This window comes from Spermophilus citellus (genome assembly GCF_964194105.1).
Source record: "Spermophilus citellus genome assembly, chromosome: 14".
NCBI lineage: Eukaryota > Metazoa > Chordata > Mammalia > Rodentia > Sciuridae > Spermophilus > Spermophilus citellus.
In genome coordinates, this window is record NC_138194.1 from 24,540,943 (window position 1) to 24,563,950 (window position 23,008).

General features: G+C 31.0%; 1 protein-coding gene across 2 annotated transcripts in view; it reads left to right on the forward strand.

Annotated features, from left to right (window-relative positions):
* The window catches only part of SNTG1 (syntrophin gamma 1), a gene marked incomplete at both ends in the record, with an annotated part of 324,893 nt that overhangs the window by 289,790 nt on the left and 12,095 nt on the right, over nt 1-23,008 (forward strand). The window contains one exon of one of the 2 annotated variants that reach the window (XM_081266627.1): nt 2,242-2,352. The exons of the other annotated variant lie outside the window; for it this stretch is intronic. Within the exon in view, the coding sequence (XP_081122753.1) occupies nt 2,242-2,352 (111 nt within the window). The remainder of the gene's footprint in view (nt 1-2,241; nt 2,353-23,008) is intronic. 2 annotated transcript variants of the gene reach the window in all.

The following is a 23,008-nucleotide window of genomic DNA, read 5'->3' on the forward strand; positions in this document are numbered from 1 at the left end:
CCAGATGGAATTAAAGAACTTGAATAAAGTTGGTGAACTGCCATGACTTGATTTCAAGACTTACTATAAATCTACATAGATGTTTGTAAGAGAAATGATGAGAAAATATATTCCAAGCAAATAATAGCTAGAGTTATCTATACAGTGTGATAATAGTGAAAAAAATAGATCAGTAGTACAGATTAGGGAGCACAGAAATAGACCCTCATAAATATAGCCAGATGATATTTGAAATAGGACCGAAGGCAATGCAGTTGAATGTATAGTCTTTTCCGTAAATGGTCCTGAAATAACTGACCACCCAAATGCAGAAAAATGAAGCTTTTGCATTAATTATGGGAATTAATATTTAAGAGCAAATGTGGACCAAGGTTCTGTCTTATCATAAGCTCATCTGATTTATTATTTATTCAATAAAAATGAGTGAACTAATGACCTTGGTTATATACTATGCATCACACAAATTCTGTATTTTACATCATTTCTTTATGAAATGGCAAAATATCATTTTACCTTGATTGTCACTGTCATTCTCATGTTTTAATCCAATTCCAGTATTACTCCTTTGATGAATAATGTCAAAAATATAAAATTACTTGAGATAAAAATAAGTACTCAGAAAGTTTCATTGATTCCCTGTAACAAGATGAAAAGAAGAAAAGCAATCACATATATTGAATTGCATGTGAAAATGTACAGTCCGAATGTTAGTCATTGTTACTTTCTTTCATTTAAAGTCTCATGTTTCCAAAAGAAGACCAGGATTAGAAAACTGGAATAGCTAAACTGAAAATATTACCATGAATTAATTTCACATCTATGAACATTTACTGTGCAATTGTTGGTTGGAGATAAATGTTTGCTCATCCATTTTCATTTGCCCTTAAATATATCCAATGCAACCTCAATTAATCTTATTTTCTCCATGCCAGTGTGAGATTATTGTAGTCAACAGACAGTATATTGGGGTTCATTTTTTAAATTTTACTGGAGAGAAAAATAGTATTTTTTCATTGGAAAATCTGCTTGTAAAGGTTAAAAGCCTTTGAGATAGATGGATTTAAATGGCCAATGTAATGCTAAAATTTATTTTCATAATATGCTTAATTTACAATATTAATGTGTTCATGCGTGCAAATATGCATATTTATGTACTTTTTAATATATATATGTGTGTGTGTGTGTGTGTGTGTGTGTGTGTGTATATATATATATATATATATATATATATATCATGTTTCTCTACAATTTTATCAGAGACAATAACAAAACTGTCCCAAGAAAACATCCAAACATCCAACTACCATAAATGTGTTTCCTTGAATTATTTAGAAAACACAAGAAATTATTTTTAACAAGAGCATATGTTGTTGAATGTATTTCTTTGTAATATATACTAATGAGACAAAGGTGGTAAGATAATATAAAACTACCTGGTGTGTGATATGTTTTAACACAACTGTGTAGTTTTCCAAGTTAATGATTTATGCCATTTGTATTTAACATTGGCCATGCATATTTTAAATTGTAGTACATGCCAAAGAACAAAATGCTTCATTTACTTTTAGACAATAAGATTTATAATATAGAAGATATCAGAAATAACAAAAATATTCAGTTTTCTCTTATTTCCAATTTAACCTTCATGTATCTCCATTTTGCTACTTGTAAAGGCTATAGATTTTTGTTGTTTTTAGCTACAAAGAACTGTATTTGTGGATTACTGTATTTCAGAAAGAAGTTATATTTTTAAAGACATTATAGACTCAATGAGGGGCTCTATAAAATTCTTATTCTTATTTAATCTTGTGAGTTCACCATGTAAGTTTTTATAATAATTATTTATTAAAGCTGATATGTCATTTTGAAGAAGCAATAAGCTCATTACTTTGGGCTTCATGTGAAATCTCCAGAATCATCAAATCATAAACACTTCATGATTTACATTGTTGCGAAACAAAGTCAAAATTGTTTCCTGATTAAATATGACATGATACTGAAAATAATTAATTTACATATTTTTGCAATAATTATTTCATAGGTACAGAAGTTATTTCTGAAAATTAAATAATATATTGAATTAAATTATGCCCTTTGATAAATATATTTTAATTTACATTTCATTATCAGGACATATTAGTAATTTTATGTGTTTTTTACTATTTAAAAGGTAATTATTTCTTGGCTGAATGCAGACATTAATTATACTGACTTACATGTGTTTCTCTTTTTTCCTTTTAGGCTGTACTTTGGAGGTATAAATTTTCTCAGCTTAAAGGTTCTTCAGATGATGGCAAGAGCAAAATCAAATTTTTGTTTCAGAATCCAGATACTAAACAGATTGAAGCAAAGGTAAACACGATAAATTTATCACATACACACGTCTAATTACACTAATGCTATTAAGAAGCAAAAGGGAGAAAATTTAGAAGAACCAAAGTAGCAAAAACATATTCTCCACTTACCTTGAAACATCCCTCATGGCCAATAGAATAAAATCACTTCAAGATTTTAATGATAAACATCCACTGAAAGGCGTTGCTTAAAATAAATTACACACAGTTAATTGCATTTCTTACTTTTAATTCCTCATGCACTGCATTTGTATCACACTAAAATAACATTTTGAAAAATAAATACATCACTTGGTGGTTTCACATTCTAATTAAGTAATTTAAAATACTTAAAAAGGTGAATTCTATTTTATCATTATTTATTCTCTCCCAAAATAAGAACACAAAGTCCTACAGAAACTGATTTAGTAAATAAATGCATTTCCCCAGTGATCTATGTGTTAAGCAAGATGAGTTAAAAGAATGATTTTTGACTTTGCCCGTTGTGCATTTTTAGACTCTGGAATATATTAACTATTCTGCTTTTAACTCTTTAGAAAGATGCATTACTTCTATTTTTATGAGTATGTCTATTTGCAAATATTCAAAATCTAAATTATTTACATCACCCTACTATGAGATTCATAATGACGATATTTTGGTTAGCATAAAACATAAAAATACTTCCTTTGTGTAAGAATGTATAAAATTACAAACACCAAAGTTAAAAATTAATCCTGTGGTTGTTATAACCCAATATAACTTTCAACAATGAATTAAAATTATTATTATAATTTTTTACCTTCCTTTACTTACTAAATCCAGGACCAAAGTCTTAGCCTGACATTCAAAGTCTTCCAAGGTCTGGCCTATGTGATAGTATAGACAAAGGCTTTTGAATGGCTGCTCGGTATTCAGTTCAGACATACTTACTCCTTCTTTTATCAAGATGACCCCTTCTTTGCCTTATATATCTCCTAATGCTTTTCTCTTAACTTTTCTCTTCAACTCTGATTTGAGCCCCTCTGGGAATATCCACTCTTGTTTTATATCATTCTTTGTCTTTAGTATTTCTTTCTGGAGTGTATATTGAAGGAGGGAATGGTGGATGCACTTCCCTTATGCTGGATCCTTCATATTGTATTTCTCTAAAGCAATAATATTTCCATGACCTTGCCTTATATTTATATGTCATCAGTTTAGACAAATGCCTTGATGACTTTATCCACTTCCTTTAACTTGTCTCATAACTTTCAAATCTACATTCCCAACATGGCCACCTCCCTAAATACAGGCACATCTTCTCTCTGTCTTGTCACTACTCCGCCCTTCTCCCCATCAGCTGCCAGGGATGGATCATCCACTTTGTGCCAGCCAATTATACCTCTCTTTAAATCAGTTCTTAGTGCTGCTATCAAAAAATGTATTGCAGTTGTGAACTATTTACTTTATATATTTACTTTATTAATGTATTTACTTTAACTACTTACTTTTTATATTTACTTTAGCTCTTGGTAGATTTTTCAATATTTCAAAGTATGGCACATATGCTAATACTGATGAATTCATGTTACTATCAGTTCTGTATTCTTCAAGCTAATGGGAAACCTCAACCATGAGTTGCTGACAGCAGTATAGTATTTATTTTTTGTTTATTAGATTTCTAACCCTTTTTTAAAATTTTTTAAATAGTTTTTTAGTTGTAGGTGGACACAGCACCTTTATTTTGTTTATTTATATGTGACACTATATATACACATGCTACGTGAGCACTCTACTGCTGAGCCACAACCCCTTTCTAACACTTTGAATGAACTCAGAAACCTTTAGCACACGATGGAAAAATTGGAAATTTAATAAAATGGCCATTATTTAGTTTTTGCTTTAATATAATATTTATTACATAATGCAGCTATGCAGATGATTATATTTATTTGTTACTTACCTGAAAGTCACTAAATGTTATTCTCATTATTCTTGTGTTTTTAAGCTTTATTTTATAATTTCATTCATTATGAACAAATTTTAAAATTAAGATATTTGGCTACATATGATTTTCAAATTTATAGGTAGCAATTGTGGAATGAAAAAACAGTCTTAAAAATAATGAGTGACTACAATATTTGGTGAGTTAATGAAGATACTTTTTGGGGAATGGGTACCACGGATTGAACTCAGGGGCACTCAGCCATTGAGCCACGTCCTCAGCCCTATTTTGTATTTTTTATTTAGAGACAGGGTCTCACTGAGTTACTTACTGCTCACTTTTGCTGAAGCTGGCTTTGAACACATGATCCTCCTGTCTCAGAATGAAGGTCTTTAAAGTCAGCATCTCTCTGTATAAAATAAGGAAAATAATACCCCCCAGGATAACATAAAAAATATCAAATTAAAAATTAAGGCCATATAGCAAGTGAAGTCACTGATCAATCAGAAGGGTGGCAAGCTATACAGACTTTTTAAAGCCACCTTCGAAGTACCTCCAGACTATCACCTCTGCTAATATCAGATAAATTGTATAAGAATTAAAATTAGAGCATTTGCTAACTTTTGTATATTCTGTGCAACCGCAACTTATAAGTAGTAAACTAATGTCCAAACAGAACCAAAAATAAGATTGTAGATGTTTATATGTGGGCATAAATTTTCACTGTATGGTATAAATGTACAGAATTACAAATTGCTGGACAATAGTTGTTTAATTTTAAAGAAAATAGCTAACTTATACTCCAGAATGGCTATGCCATTTTATATGCCCACCAGCAATGTATGAGACTTCAGTTTCTCTGCATTCTTGCCAGTAAGTTACATTGTCACTACCTTTTATTTCAGATGTTCTAATCATAGTTTTAAGCAATGCCTAGAAATTATAAACAATTTTACATGAGTGTTTTCTAGTCCATTTTTAAATTAGATTGTTTTCTTTCTTTTTTTGCCTATTTTCTAATTGTATCATTTGATTTTTTGTGCTATTTTTCTGTTAATGATGCTAGAGACATTTTAATTTACTAGCGTTATTTTCTATGTTGTTTTCTGTAATCAATTTAATGAATTCTGCTTTCTCACTTGCTTTTTATTTTTGCTACTATTGTCACTTTGGCTTTATATTCCTCTTATTTTGAAATAGAATTTGAATGAATTAGACTTTTTTCATTTAAAAATAAATTTTTAAAAATTATTTTTTGAATGAAAATTTACCTAAAAAAGGGCTGTTTTACGTACCCAGAAAAATTAAGTAGGAATATAGCAGTTTCCCTTTTGTTCCTCTCCCCAACACAGACGTAGCACGTCTCCACTATCTACAGCCTACAGTGGTGTGGCATGCTTGTTACAATCATTGAAGCTTCATTTACACATCATTATCTCCAAGAATCCATTGTTAATATTAGGGTTAAATTATAGTATGTGCAACACCAAGAGTTGCCCCTAATGTGGAACATACAAAGTTGATTCACCGGTCTGAAGATCCTCTGTGCCCTGTCAGATCAGCCCTACCTTTCAGTAACCATACAATCACTGATCTTTCACAGTCTCCCTAGTTTAACTTTCTAAAACTTTTGTAAGTTGAAACATACAGTAGATATTCTTTTCAAGTTGATTGTTTTTACTTGGTAAAATGACTTTCTATGACATTTATTTTCAGTACTGAATAATACAGTATTCCATTTCCTGGATGTATCACAGTTAATTTATCCATTCACTCAGTGAAAGACATTTTGGTTACTTCTGAGTTTTGGAAATCAGTTATGAATAGATCTGCTTTAAGTATTCATTTTTTTGTTTTTTGTGTGTACAGAAAATTTCAATTCTTTTGGAAAATAAGTACCAATTATTGATAGATCTTAGCGTAAGGCTGTTTCATTTTTAAGAAATTGCCAACTTGTCTTCCAAAGTGAAAATTTTTCATTCACTGCAGCAATAAATGAGTGTTCCTGTTGCTCCACAAACTAGTCAGCATTTGGTTTTGTCAGTGTTTTAAATTTTGAGCATCTAACAGATGCTTCATGGTATCTCATTGGTTTGATTTTCATTTCACTGAGGACAAATGATGTAAAGCATGGTTTAATGAGCTTATTTTTCACCCATACATTCTGTTCTGTATAGCTGATGTTCTGTTACTGTTTTAGACACTATAGTTCCCAAGTGCTGCAGAAGGACCCAGGGTCTGGTACACGCTAGACAAGTACTCTGCCTCTGAGCCACATCCCCAATCCCAAAACACTCCAAATTGGGGTGTCTGTTTTCATATTGTTCATTTTATCAGTTTTTTTGTGTATTTAGATTATTTTTTTTTCATCTGAAGAAGTCTCTTTTCTGTCTTCTGTAAATATTTTATCCTTATCTGAGACTTTGCATTCTCTTTCTTCATAGAGAAGAAAGGTGGTTTCTCATTTCTTCAATTGATGGTGCCTTTTGTGCATATATAAAAACTCATTTACCAAACCTAATCTGTATTTTCCCATATGCTAACTTCCAGCAATTTACAGTACCACATTTTACATTTGGGACTGTGATTTATTTTGAATTAATTTTTGTAACGTGAGATCTATGTCTGGATTTATTTCTTTCCTTTGCCTTGATAGTAGATGCACAGTTATTCTGGTATTGTTTGTTGAAAACTCTATATTTTCTCCATTCTATTGCTTTTTGGCTCCTTAATCATAGCTCTGTTGACAATATTGTGTGATTCCATTTCTGGGCTTTCTATTCTGTCCAATTTATCTCTTTATCTATGCTCTTCTCAATATTACACTCTCTTATCACAGCTTTAGAGTATTTATTAAAGTTGAGAACTGTGAATACTCTAAATTTGTTCTTGTCTTTTGATATTATGTTGGGTTTTCAGGGTTTCTTGCCTCTTCATATACACTTGATTTTTTTTTGTTTTCTTTTTTTATCAGAATTTTAAACTTATCCATAGTAGTTGGGTTCATCCTAACAAACGCGTATCTGCATGGAATTCAATGTTGGTTCACTATCCTCCCTGTTTCTCTCATCTTTTTTTCCTCGTGTCCTCCTTCTCACCCAATATAAATCTTAGAATTAATTTATTTATATCAACAAAGTAATTTTCTGGGTTTTTGAATAAAAATTTATTAACCTATAATTCCAATTGGAAAAAAATGATATCTTGACAATAACGGGACTTCTTATCCATGAACATGAACTCTGTCTCTATATCCCAATTACTATTTAATTTTAATTATTAATTAATTAATTTAAATATTCAATTTAATATAAATTATTATTTTATTTTATTATTTATTTTAATTTATTTAATTTCTTTATTTTATTTCATTAGATTTTATAGTTTTGCTCACATATATCTTATCTATACGTAGTTATGTTTATACTAACTAAACTGTCTTGTGAGTGATTATCATTGCCTTTATTTCCACTCATGGTGGGAAATGTTTGAACTTTCTACCATTAAATATGATGGTGCCAGCATGTTAGTAGATTATTTTTATCAAATTGAGATATTCCCTTTTATTCTTAGTTTACTGAGAGTTTGTAGTCATAAACAAGTGCTATGTATTTTTTCTGCACTTAATGGTACAATCACATGTATTTTTAGCTTGTTGATATGATGGAATATATCAAGTAACTTTCAAATGATGAACAAATCTTATTGATCCACCATAATACCAAATTCAGCTAATTCTTCTTTCATTTCTATCAGTTTGCCAAAACACTTTGATGTTCTATTATTGCAAAGAAAATTTTTAAGAAATATTGTATCATCTAAGACAGTTGACCAATATGTTATCTGTAATACCCATCTTATCTCTAATAACTCTCCCTACTTTTACTTTTAATCTATATGTATTTTATATTTAAAGTTGATTTGTTACAGATGATGTTGTGTCTGGTCTCATGATATGTCTGATTTTAATTGGTACATTTATGCCACTGATATTCAAACTAAATATTGATATTTTGGGATATATATTTAAGGTGTATTACTCTTTTTCAGTGTTTCCCTTGTTCTTTATCATTTTATGTCTTTAACACATTTTATGTTTCAATTTTCTCTCCTTATTAGAATAGCAGTCATACTTCTTTGTTTCCATCTTTTTGCTTCTTTCTTTGTGTCTTTATTTCTTACTTACTTTACCTTGAGGTTCAAGTAGTTTCATATTGTTTTCACAAACATTAGGAGAGTCATTTTAGTGATAAAATAATCCTACTTCTTCCCTCCCAACACTCGCTAATTGGAACCAGAGACAATTTCTGTCCCTAATTGTACTTGTAAATATAGACAGATATATACATATATATGTTCTTATACATATCTACAATAAAAACTACAGAACTACAGACCACTAAAGAAAGAAATTGAAGACCTTAGAAGATGGAAGTATCCACCCCCCCCATGCTCCGCACTCACCTGGCATGCGCTGGGTTCGATCCTCTGCACCACATAAAAAATAAATAAATAAAATAAGGATGTTGTGTCCACCAAAAACTAAAAAATAAATATTAAAAAATTATCTCTCTCTCTTTCTCTCTAAAAACAACAACAACAACAACAACAACAAAAATCATTCTACCAAAAGCATTATACAGATTTCATGCAATTCTTATTAAAATCCCAAAGATGTTCTTTATGGAACTAGAAAAAGCAATAATGAAATTTACTTGGAAAAATAAGAGACCCCAAATAGCCAAAGCAAACTTTATTAAGAAGAGTGCCCAGGTGTGGTGGCTTACACCTGTAATTGCTGTGGCTTGGGAGGCTGAGGCAGGAGTATCATGAGTTCAAAGCAAAACCAAGGCATTAGGCAACTCATTGAGACCCTATCTCTAAATAAAATACAAAATAGGGCTAGGGATGTGGCTCTGTGGTCAGGTGCCCTTGATTTAATCCCCAGTAACCCCTCAAAAGAATAGTGAATCAGGAGGCATCACAATACCACAGAGCATGTAACAAAAAACAGCAAGGTATTGGCACCACAACAGACATATAGACCAATGGTACAGAATAGAAGACACAGAAACAAACCCACATAAATACAATTATCTTATACTAGACAAAGGCACCAAAAACATTCACTAGAGAAAATATCCTCTTCAAAAACAGGTGCTCAAAAAACTGGGTATTCATATGTTGCAAAATGAAATTAAACCCCTATCTCTCATCCTGCATGAAACTCTACTTAAACTAGATCAAAGAGTTAGGCACTAGAACAGGGTCCCTAAGCCTAACAGAAGAAAAAGTAGGCCTAAATCTTCACCATGTTAGCTTAGGAACTGACTTCCTTAACAATAATTAAAATCAAGAATCAATAAATGGGATGGAATAAAACTAAAAATCTTCTCCAGGAAAGAAATGATAAATTCAGAGAGAGCCTACATAATGAGAGAAAATCTTTGCCACATGCACCTCCTATACAGCATTAACATCCAGGCTATATAAAGAACTAAAAAACTTAGCTGGGCTAGGTGGGGCACACCTCTAATCCCATTGGCTGGGGAGGCTGAGGCAGGAAGATTGCAAGTTTAAAGTCAGCTTCAGCAAAAGTGAGGTGCTAAGTAACTCAGTGAGACTCTGTCTCTAAGTGAAAAACAAAATAGGCATGGGGGTGTAGCTCAATATTCAAGTGCCCATGAGTTCAATCCCTAGTACCTGCCTCCCCCTGGTGGGGGAACACTCAATAAACTTAACACCAAAAAACAAATAACTCAATGAGTAAATGGACTACAGAACTGAAAAGACACTTCACAGAAGAAGAAATATCATCAGTCAACCAATACATGAAAAAAATTTCAACACCTCTAGCAATTAGAGAAATGCAAATCAAAATTACTCAAAGATTTTATTTCCCTCCAGTCAGAATGGCAGTTATCAAGAATATGAACAATGGGGCTGGGGCAGTGGGTCAGTGGTACAGCACTTGTCTTGCACATGTGAGGCACTGGGTTCAATCCTCAGCACCACATACAAATAAATAAATAAAGATATTGTGTCCATCTACAACTTAAAAAATAAAAAGAAAGAATACACGCAACAATAAATATTAGTGAGGATGTGGGTAGAAAGGTACACTCATACATTGCTGGTGGTACTGCAAATTGGTAAAACCACTATGGGAAACCCTAAGGAGATTCCTTAGAAAACTTGGAATGGAACCACCATTTGACCCAGCTATCGAACTCCTTCTTTTATACCCAAAAGACTTAAAATTAGCATATTACAGTGATGCAACTACATCAATGTTTACAGCAGCTCCATTCACAATAGCTAAACTACTGAACCAATCTAGGTACCTTTCAACAGATGAATGAATAAAGAAAATGTGATATATATATATATATATATATATATATATATATATATATATATATATATATAATAGAATATTATTCAGTCTTAAAGAAGGATGAAATTATGTCATTTGCCAGTAAATGGATGGAGCTGAATAGTATTGTGCAAAGCAAAATAAGCCAATCTCAAAAAACGAAAGGCTGAATATTTTCTCTGATATGCAGATGTTAATTCACAATAAGGGGGTGTGTCTAGGGAAGAATGGAGGAAATCTGGATTTGGTAGAGGGGAGGGGAGGGAGAAGATTAAGTCTGGTGGATAGTAAAATGAAGTATTGTTCCATATGTGCATATGTGACTACATGACTGATGTGATTCTATATCATGTACAACCAGAAGAATGAGAAGTTATACTCAATTTATGTATGCCGTGTCAAAATGAATTCTACTGTCATGTGTCACTCATGAGAACATTTTTTTAATTTTGAAAAGATAGAAAAATAAATATGTCTCTCTATATTTATATATATAGAGAAAAACATTATTGTACATAATTTAATACATTATGTTATACTATACAGTTGTATTATTTTGTTATATTTATGTTATGTTTATAACATAAATGACTGCATTATTTATGTTATAATACAGTTGTATTATTTTGAACAAATTATTATTTTTTAGATAAATGTTGAATAACTTATCTGTTAGATAAATTAAGAAATATAAGATCTTTTTATTTTGTTTATTCCTTCTTTTGATGCTATTCATTTTATTTTTCTTTCTATTGATCCAATCTGACCTATCTTATTTTCTTCTTTCCAAATAATTTATTTTAAAATTTCTTACAAGGCAAGTCTACTGACAGTAATTTTTTTCAATTTTTTGCTTGTCTGAAAATATCTTTATTTCTCCTTCAGTTGTAAAGAATAACTTCACAGGGTGCAGAATTCAAAGTAGATAGCTGGGGTTTTTTTCCAATATTTGAAATTTTTTACTTGAGATATTTCTCTTATTGCTTGTATGGTTTCAGAGAATATGAATATAAATTTTATCTTTGATGCATTTGGAAGAGGAAAGGCTTTCTTTTTTCCCCTCAACCCAATTTCAGAAAAAAAATATATACATACAATCTCACACACATATGCTTACATGCATATAAATATGTACTTTTCTTTTTTATGACTTTTTATTGATTCTTTTGAGTTATACCTAACATTATGTATACTCTGGATGTTAATACTGTATCTAAGGAGCAAGTGGCAAAGTCTTCTCCCATTACACAGGCTCTCTCTTCATACTCTAAATTTCTTCCTTTGCTTTTTAAAGCTCTTCCATCGGATATAATCCCATTTATTGATTATTGATTTTATTTCTTACTCTTTAGGAGTCTTATTAAGGAGGTCAATTCCTCTGCCAACATGTTGGAATGTTGGGCTTATATTTTTTCTAGCAGTTTCAGCGTTTCTGGTCTAATTTATAGGTCTTGCATCCACTTTGGGTTGATTTTTGTGCAGGTGAAAGATAGAGGTTAAGTTGTATTCTTCTCCGTATGGAGTACCAGTTCCCCAGCACCATTTTTTGTAAAGACTATATTCTCTCCAAGAAATGTTTTTGGCATCTTTGTCGAATACTATATAATTGTTTTTATGTGGGTTTACCTTTGCGTCTTCTATTGCATGGCTCCTCAAGTTTGTTTTGGTGCCAGAACCATGCTGTTTTTGTTGCTATAGCTCTTTAGTATATTTTGAGGTTTTCTATTGTGATGCCTCCAGCATTACTATTTTTAATCAAAATTGCTTTGATTATTATGGTTCTCTTATTTTTTGAAAATAATTTTAGAACTGCTTTTTCTAGTTCTATGAAGAATGTCATTGGGTGCTTGCCTCAGCAGCACCTATATTAAGGTTGGAACAATACAGAGAAGATTAGCATAGCCCTGAACAATAATGACACACAAATTCCTGAAGCATTCCATATTTTTTTTTTCTCTTCTGACATGAAGAGGCCAACACATAATGGGGCGGGAGGGGTAGGGAAAATAGAAGTTTATTGGATTAGACAAAGGGAAATGAAGTAAAGGTGGGTATAGGAAAGACAATAGAATGAATCATGCATAACTTTCCTATGTTCATATATAGATACACAACCAGTGTAACTCCATGCCATAGTCAAAAAAAGAATGAGATCCTAATTATAATGTTATATTCCATGTGTAATATGTCAAAATATATTCTTCTTTATTGTATATCTAAAAGGAACAAATTCCAAAAAGGAAAAAAAATAGAATATCATTGATAATTTGATGGAAATTGTATTGAATCTGTACAATGCTTTTGGTAGCATGGCCATTTGCTATTAATTTTGCCTACCCAAGAAAAAGGAAGGGCTTTTTGTCTCCTAAGATCTTCAATTTCTTTCTTCAGTGTTCTATAATTTTCATTGTGAAGGTTCTTGGCATCTGATAAAATATTTATTCCCAAGTACTTTATTTTTTGAGGTTATTGTGAATGGAAGAGTTTACCCAATTTATTTTTCAGCAAGTTGGTTATTTGAGTAGGAAAGTGGTTGAAATATATATATTCACACACACACGTATCTTTTATCCTGCTACTTTGCTGAGTTCATTTATCAGCACTAGAAAGTCTTCTAGTGGAGCTTTTTGGGTCTTGTAAATATAGGATCATATCATCAGCCAATAGATTTGAGCTCTTCTTTTCCTATTTATGTCCTTTTGATTTCCTTCTCTTGCCTGGCTGCTCTGGCTAGAATTTTGAGAACTATGTTGAATAGGAGTGGTGACAGTGGATATCCTTGTCTTGTTCCTCATAGAAGAGGCAGTGCTTTCAATTTTTCTCTGTTCAATATGATGTTGGCCTTGGGTTTGTCATATATACCCTTTACAATATTGAAGGAGGTAGGTTCCTTCTATCCCTAGTTTCTCTAGATTTGGGGGTGGTGGGTAGTACAAACCTTACTTAACAACCGAGCCTAATCCCCTGCTCTTTTTTTTTTTTTTTTTTTTTTTTTTTTTACTTTTAGTAAATTTTGAGATGGGCTTTCACCAATTTGCCTAGGGCCTTGCTAAGTTGCTGAGGCTAGCCTTGAACTGACAATCCTCCTGCCTCAGCCTCCCAAGCAGCTGGAATTTCAAGTGTGTATCACTGAAATTAGCTATTTTTTTCCTGGTGTTTTAAACATGAGTGGAAACTACATTTTGCCAGATGCTTTTTCTTCATCTATGGAGAGAATCATGTGATTCATGTCCTCAACTCTATACATGTGGTGAATTACATTTATTGATTTCTCTATGTTTAGGCTTCCTTAAATCCCTGAAATTAACCCCATTTGATTGTGGTGCCCTTTCTTTTCAAAATGTTTTTGTATGTAGTTTGCCAATATTTCATTAAGAAATTTTACATTTATGTTTATCAAGGATATCAATCTAAAGTTTTCTTTCCTTTATGTGTATTTGTCTGATTTTGGTATCAAGGTGATACTGTTTCATAGAATGCATTTGGCAGGGATCCCTCCTTTTATATTTCATGGAATAATTTGAGGAGAATTAGTATTAATTTTCTTTAAAGGTCTTATATCTCTCATTTTATTTATTTGAGTCTTCTCTATTTTCATTTTGTCTAATTTGGCAAGTGGTGTCTCAAATCCTGTTTATCCTTTCCTGAGAAGACTGATCTTTTGTATTTTTTTTCTTTACTCTGTTTCATTCTGATCATAATTATTTTATATCTTCAACTGACTTTGGTTTAGTTTGTTCTTTTTCTAGCACCTTGAAGTGTAAAGTTAGGTGGTTTACTTTAAATCATTCTAATGTTTTAATGTTTAAACTTACTATTATGAAATTTCCTCTTAAAACGGCCTTCATTCTGTCCCAGAGATTTTGATATGTTGTATCATTATTCTCAGTATTTTTTGAGAAATAATTTTCTCCCCCCATTTTTTATGCTGTTCATTTATTGTTAAAAACGTAGTATTTAAGCTCTAGGTTTTAGAGGGTTTTATGGCTTTTTTAATCTTGTCATGGATATCTAACTTACTCCATTATACTCTGATACAATGTAAGAAATTATCTATATGTATTACTAGTTTATTATGATATAATACAACATAAAAATTATCTGTATTTTTGGTCTTTGCTAAGATTTTCTTTGTGACCTAAAATATGATCTATTTTAGAAAATGTTTCTTGTACTGCTGAGAAAAATATATATTTAGATGTTGATGGATAAAATATTCTATAGATGTCTGTTAGATCGATTTGGTTCATAGTACTTTTTAGATCTGAGAAATGTTTACTTGGCTTATGTCTACATGATCTATATAGTGTGAGACAGATGTGTTGAATCCACCCAATATTTTCTCATTGTGCTCTATTTGATTCTAATATTGAGAAGATTTTTTTCTTATGTACGTAGATGCATCATTATTTGGGGTATAAATATTTACAATCATTTTTATCTTGTTGTTGGATGATCCAGTTAACCTGTATGAAGGGACCTTCTTTGCCCCTTCTGATTAATTTTGGCTTGATGGCCACTTTGTCTGATATGAGACAAGCTATCCCTGCTTGTTTACAGGTACCATATGCACGGCATATATTTTCCTATTCTTTCACCTTCAGTCGGTGGATGTCTTTGCCTGTGAGGTGAGTTTCTTGCAAGCAATATATTGTTGAGTCCTATTTTTAAATTAAGTTTGTCAATATATGACTTTATTGAAGAGTTTGGACCATTTACATTCAATGTTATTATGGAGAGGTAATTTTTATTTCATGCCATTTTAATTTTTTTTGATGTTTAATTCAGACTTGGTTCTCCTTTAATTGACTATTCTACTGTAATGCATCACTATGCTGATTTTAACTTTTATTTTTCATTTATCCTTCATGAAATATTTCATTAAGTATGTTTTTTAGCAATGACTTTATGATTACAAATTCTTTTAGTTTCTGTTTATCTTGGAAGGTGTTTATTTGATTTTCAATTATGAAGCTTAATTTTTCTAGATATAGAATTTTGGATAGCACCCTTTTCTTTCAGAGCTTGGTATTCCAAGCCCTCCTACATTTTATGGTCTGGGTTGGGTAAGCAGTTGAAATTTGTATTGGTTGACCTATAAATGTGACTGTCCACTTTTCTCTTACAGATTTTAGAATTCTATTCTTATTCTGTATCTTAGGTAATTTTATTATAATATATATTAGAGTAGAACTATTGCAATTTTGTGTATTTGGAGTCCTATATGATTGTTATATTTGAATTTCCATCTCATTCCTAAGGTTTTGAAATTTTTCTAATATTATTTAATTGTAAAGTTTGTACATCCATTTACTTTGTGTTTCAGAGCCTATGTTTACCCCAGTAATCTTACATTTGGTCTCTTGATGTTATCCCATATTTATTGAATATTCTGTTCATAGTTTCTTAATATCTTTTCTTTTTGGCAAACTTTATTTTCAAGATTATATATTTTGTCTTTGAGGCCTTAAATCTACCTTCAAATAAGTCTTTCCATTGAATTTTGTTGTTTTTGTTGAGTCTTCATTTCCTGGATTTCTTTTGGTTCTTTTTCTGAATATCTGTCTCTTTATGGAAATTATCTTTGAATTCCTGTATTTTCTCTCTAATTTCACTGCTTAAGTCTTATTTTAGCTTACTGAGCATATTAACCATGAACTTTCTAAATTCTTTCTCTGACATTTCTTTCCACTGTATTATCAATAGAGTTAGTTTTGAAATGTTATGTGCTGATTGAAGCAGTTTGTTGTTTTGGTTTTGGTATTGCTTGTATATCTACCCATCTACTGGGATGGTTATTATTTCTCCTTTTAAGTAAGGGTCTATTTCATGATCTTCTTTTCCATATGAGCTCTGGATTGGGTTAATATCAGGATATTTATAGTCTGACTCATTGCCTACTCGTTGTTGAGTATCAGTCACTTTGGGAGATGCTGCTGGAGCCTACTTACTATAATAAATTCAGAATCAATCCATATATTATCAACATTATGAAAAGGAAAATACTTGTTGATATTGTTTCCACATTTCTGTTTCATTTTTTAAATTATTGATATTTCTCATGGTTTATTTTCTAAAAATTTTCCTCTCTGCTTACATTGTCCTCTTTTTCTCATTTTTGGATAGTTTATCTGTTTATGTCCTTTCCACATTAATCATGTGGATGTAAGTTTCTGATTTGATAATTACAACATCTCTACCATATTTTCATCTTGTTCTGGAGTTTGCTTTTTATCTACAGACTGTGGGTTTTATGTTATTGATATTGAGGTTGTTGTTTTATCATGATTTCTAATATTTTCTTGATAGACGGGTATGATAGGTTATCTGAAAGGAAGTTATAAATAGACATTTAGAAATGTGGTGAAAAGTGTGAAGGAAGGGACACATTCTCCAGTACTCAAAGTCAGTTTCATTTATTTAGTAAGCCTCTGTTTCTGGACTGTGATTTCACATATGCTGCTAATTTCCCTCCCTCTTGGCTGGGCAAGACAGCTATCTTGAGCTGAGGTTGGGTGTGTCCCTTCCCTCAGGTCAGTAAGACTCTGATAAACTGGTAGCATGTAAGAATCTTTTTCATTAGTTTCTCCTGAAGTCAAGCCTTGTTACAAACAGAGTGTTCTGGCATATTTCAGCACCAGCTGCTCTGTGGAATGCTTTTAAATTTCTCTCCAATACATCATGTTTTTCTTTGTTTGTATTAAGGTTTGGTGGCAGAAGTTGGCTTTTGACTTCATGTCTTTGACAGAAGTATTGTTTTAGTCTCAGTTTTTCCAACTTTTTTTTTCCAGTATCCTATATGAAAAAACAGCTATGAGAAAACTCTGAAGATGAATTTTTAGAAATGTAATGTTTAGTTTATAATTATTTGTGAATTTAACTTTTTATAATTTATTTTTAGTCTGATTCCAGTGTAGGCAGAGAATTTATTCAAAATAATTTCAGTTTTTAATTCTCTATATGATTTTATTTTTATGAATTTGTGACATTTTCTTTGTGGCTATGAATATGGCCTTATCACAGCTTGAAAAGAATAATATGTATGTGTAGACTTTTTAATCTCAATACCAAAGCCATACAAGGACATTTCAAGAAAAGAAAATTACAGGCCGATTTTTCTGATGAACATAGATTCACAAATCTTCAAGAAAATGACAGGAAATCAAATTCATATGAATTAATCATTCACTATTATTAAGAAGGATACATCTCTGGGATACATATGCTTCAACATTTGCAAATCCATAAATGTGAAACACTACATTAACAGAATGAAAGTCAGATTCACATGATCATCTCAATACATGCAGAAAAAAACATTTCACAAAATTCAACATTTTTTCATGACACAAACTCTCAACAGATTAGGTATAGAAAGAATATACCTGAACACAATGCAAATCCATTTGTGACCAAACAACAGCTAACATCTTATTCGATGGTGTCAAGTTAAGAGATTTTCTTCTGAGACCAGGAATAAAACAGATATCCATTCTTACCACAGCAATTAGTCAAGACAAAGAAATACAAGATATTCAAAACTGGAGGAAGAAGTAAAATTGTTGCTGTTGTTTGCTGGTGAAATCATCTTATATTAAGAAAGTATTAAAGACTCCACAAAAATAATTTAGAACTAATTAACAAATACAGTAGAATTGCAAGATATAAACCCATCAGACAAAAATCAATATTTGTATATACTAAAAAGAAATTAACAAAATTCAAAAAAATTATCCACAAAAGCTATAAAATAAAACACTTAAGAATAAGTTTAACCAAGGTATTAAAGCTCTGTACACTAATAATTTCAAAACTTTGGGGAAAGATATTGAAGAAACATATATCATATGGTCCATGTTCATATATTGAAAGAAATAATATTATTAAAATGTCCATAACACAAAATAAGTCCAGTAAATGCAATTTCTATAAAGGTTTGAATTATATTATTCATAGAATATAAAAACATCTTAAAACTTACATATATAACAACCTCCCCCCAGGAAAAAAAAAGAGGAAATAACCAAGGTAATCTTGAGGCAAAGTAAGACTGGAGACATCACCCCAGCTTAACTTCAAACTACATAAAAAATTAATGTTATCTATTTTAATGATGTAACTATATCCTGTTGTAAATGTATTAAAACAGCATGGTACTGGAATAAAAATGGACCCATTTATCATTTCAGTGGAGAACACAAGAAAGAACCTGACGTTTGACAAAAGGTACCAAGAGTAAATAATGGGAAAAGCACAGGTTCTTCGAGAAAGAGTGCTCGAAAAACTGTATATCCACATGTAGAAGAATGAAATTCACCTTTATTTCACACCAATAAAAAAAATTCAACACAGATTAAAGATTAAAAAGTAAAACCAGAAACTATGAAACTGTTAGAAGAAAATATAGGAGGAAAACTATACAACATTCATCTGAGCAATGATTTTATGGATTTTGACCCCCAAAAAATCAGGCAAGAAAAGGCAAAAATAGACAAATGGGATTGTATCAAACTAAAAAGTTTCTGTATAATAAAGAAAGTAACAAAATGAAAGGAAACTTACATAATGGGAGAAAAATATTTGCAAATGCCACATGAAATAAAATGATAATATTCAAAGTATACAAATAAGTCCAAGAATTCAATAGCACAAAAAGATAACCATATTAAAAATGGATAAAGGATATGAATAGATATTTCTTAAGAGATGACATATAAATGGCTAAGAGTTTTTAAAAATTACATTCAACATCATTAATCACTAGGTAAATTAGAATTAAAGTCACAATGAAAGATTACTTTATAATTATCAGAATGTCTATTATCAAAAAATATTAAAAATAAGTATTGGGGCTGGGGATGTGGCTCAAACAGTAACGCGCTTGCCTGGTCTGCATGGGGCACTGGGTTCGATCCTCAGCACCACAATAAAATAAAATACAGATGTTGTGTCCACCGAAATCTGAAAAATAAATATTAAAAAATTATCTCTCTCTCTCTCTCTCTCTTTCTCTTTCTCTCCTCTCTCTTAAAAAAATAAGTATTGGCAAGGATATGGAGTAAAGGGAACCCTCATATACTGTTGGTTGGAGTATAAATTAATATAGCTGTTATAAAGATTGTTCATAAAACTGAAGCTAGAACAATCATAATGATCTTCTCCTTCTGGCTATTTATTAAAGGATTTTAAATAAGTATATTGAAGAGATGTCTGTATTATCATATTTATTGCTGTATTATTCAAATTAGCCAGGACATGGACTCAACTTCTATTAACCAAAGGATGGAAAAAGAAAATGGATAAATATATAATGAGATACTATTCTCCCTTAAAAAGTAAATTGTATAATTTGTGATAACACAAATTAAGTTGGAGTTCATGGTGCTAAGTAAAATAAATTGGGCACAGTATTTTCAATACAGCACAATCTTATTCATATGTGGAATCTAAAATAATACAACCAATACAAGCAGAGAGCAATATGGTGATTACCAGAGTTTAGAAAGTGAGGAGAATAATTTGTCTAGGAGACAATATTTCAGTTAGACAAGAGAAACAAATGATACGTATTAGAGATAGAAATAAAAAGACATCCGGGATTTTTACTACTTCTTTGCTGGTGTGAGTGGGTGTATAGATGGAGATTATTGATTAACTGAATTTTACCATTTGGCTAAAGAACAAATATTCATTTCATAACAGTTTTCTGTCTTGACTGACATCTCCCTTTCAACCATATGACTAGATAGCATAGGGTTTACCTGGGGTTTTGTCTGTGTCCAATCTGGGTGCCCATTCTCTCTACCATCTTTTTTGGGATATCCAACACAAAAAGAGAAGTTCAGAGAAGGTATTTGTCATCATCATGTTCCTAAGTTCCTTGACTGTTCTGTTCTCCCTTTCAGAATATCATTAAGTTTGGTGTGCCTGTGCTATGTAGTGTTTTAAATTATATTTACAGAGAGGAATAGGAAAAATTACATTATTATAGCATCCCAGAAATAGAATAATATTTCCTTTTAAACTACCATTAACAGTTTTCCTTAAAAAAAAATAATACTTATTTGGATAATTCTGTTTCCTATTTTCTCCTCCTCCATTGTCCCAATGAAATAGTAATAGAATCATAAAAATTTGACAATGAACATTTAATTATGGGCAAAATTTTTGCTATAATTGCCAAACAGTGTCTAATAAAAAGACTATTTACAATGTAGGAACCTCATTACCTAGCTTCATTTTGTAAAATAGTAAGTAGTATAAAATATGCCTCCTGGGTTTCATTTTATTTTTAGTTTGAGTCTGATTCATATAAGAATAGATTTCATGTCATTAATAATCTGCATGATTTGAAAGAACTTAATCCTATTTAACTATTTAAAGCTTATATTTCCAGCCTCAAGGATTAAATATCAAATTCATTTGAATTGTTGATGGATTGTAAGTGGTAATGGATTCTACTGAGAAAGGGGCTATTCACCCAGAACAGCTTGTTCAGATGGAACCCACTGCGTGCATAATAAGAAACTGTTTTTCTCCACCTCTCTTATTCCATTAGTCACCATCCAATAGAACATTTTTCATCCTGAAAACAATAAACAATATCCATTCATCAAAGTCAAGTTTCATTTACCTTTTTGCTCTGATCCCTCTTTAACATACTTAATACAGGTAAGCAATAGATAGCTATGAGTAAAATCTAAAAAAATATATTTGCTAAGATAGTTTCTCATGATGTTTCAAGGTTTTACTAAGTAGTTTATGATATCAATTACTTTGTGCTACTTCTTTCTAGTTTAAGAATAATAATTGAAAAATTAAAATTTCATTAGTTTTATATATATAAAAGTTATATATATATATATATATATATATATATATATATATATATATATAACTTAAGAATTTCAGTAGTTTTTTTCAGGTAAAACTTTCACCAGAAAGTATTATAAATGAATATTAGAATACTTAAGACCCAATTATAGAGTCTAGAATTAGTTAAGAGGGATGTAAAATTATATTTTACTATATTTTAAACAAAAAACCAATTTGAGTAAAAACAAATAATATTTATGACTTTTTCTTAATGTGTACCATTACAAATGTATTGATGGCAAGTACGTATTTTTCTTTCTTTTTTTTTTTTTGCTTTAGAGAGAGAGAAAAAATTTTTTAATATTTGTTTTTTAGTTTTCAGTGGACACAACATATTTATTTTATTTTTTTTTAATGTGGTGCTGAGGATCGAACCCAGCACCCCGCACATACCAGGCAAGCTTAATACCTCTTGAGCCACATCCCCAACCTCAAGTATTTTTCTTAAGTTAATGTCACAATAGCTAAATTTGATGATGGAAGATCATTGAGGGGGTATGTTTACTGACACCGATATGTTCTCCTATGCCTCCAAGAAACAACCCAAGAAATTGTTTGCAAATCTTTGAAAAAAAAATGGAGCATAATATATTTAATAAAGGGCTATTTTTTAAAAATCACATCTTGTTATATGTATCAGTCTGTTTTATCTGGTATAGAAGAATGCCTGTGACTGAGTAATTTATATGAAGAAAAATATTGGTTTATGGATCTGGAATGTGAGAAGTCAAAAAACATGACACTGGAAATCTCATGATGAATTTCCATTATGATTCACCATATCAGGGAGAACAGACAGGGCAGAAAAAGAGATCACAAGGCTCTTGAAATAGCAGCATTAATTCATTCATGAGAATGGAACCCTAATGACCCTATTACCTTTTGAATGTCCTTCTTCCCAATACCATTACAGAGGCAACTTAATGTCAACACATGTCCTGGAGGGGACATACAAACCATAATATCCTGCTATATTTCTGAGGTTGTGGTAGTTTCTAATAAGAAGCTAAAACCCAATGGAAATAAATTAATCATAAGTGGAAAGAATTTTTTCTCATCAAAGTTAAAAAGAAAAGGTAAGCCAGAGTGAATTATGGGTCAAAAGGTTGGTTTAAAGTGGAGGCTGTCATAATGGGTTTTATCCTTTGAAAATGAGTAAATTCAGATCTTGCCTCATGTGATATTAAGAAGATAACTTTTAATAAAACATGCTTTTTGTTTAATAATGCATATATACCTTCCCAAGGCAAATACATTAAAATCAGAGGTTATTTTACAAGGAATATGGTTTGTTTGAGGCTTATCAATTATTTTATTTGCCATACATATTATAGGATTAAAAAGTTGGAAATAATGTTTAACTGTGGTTGTGAGAAAATCTCAGAAATAAGAAAGCTATGAAGGTTTACATAGAGTTGAGGGAGTTTGTTTCTTCCTTTGCTAATTTGTTGCTGTTTTTATTTTGAGCCATGTAAGACTAATGTCATAATGCAAAGC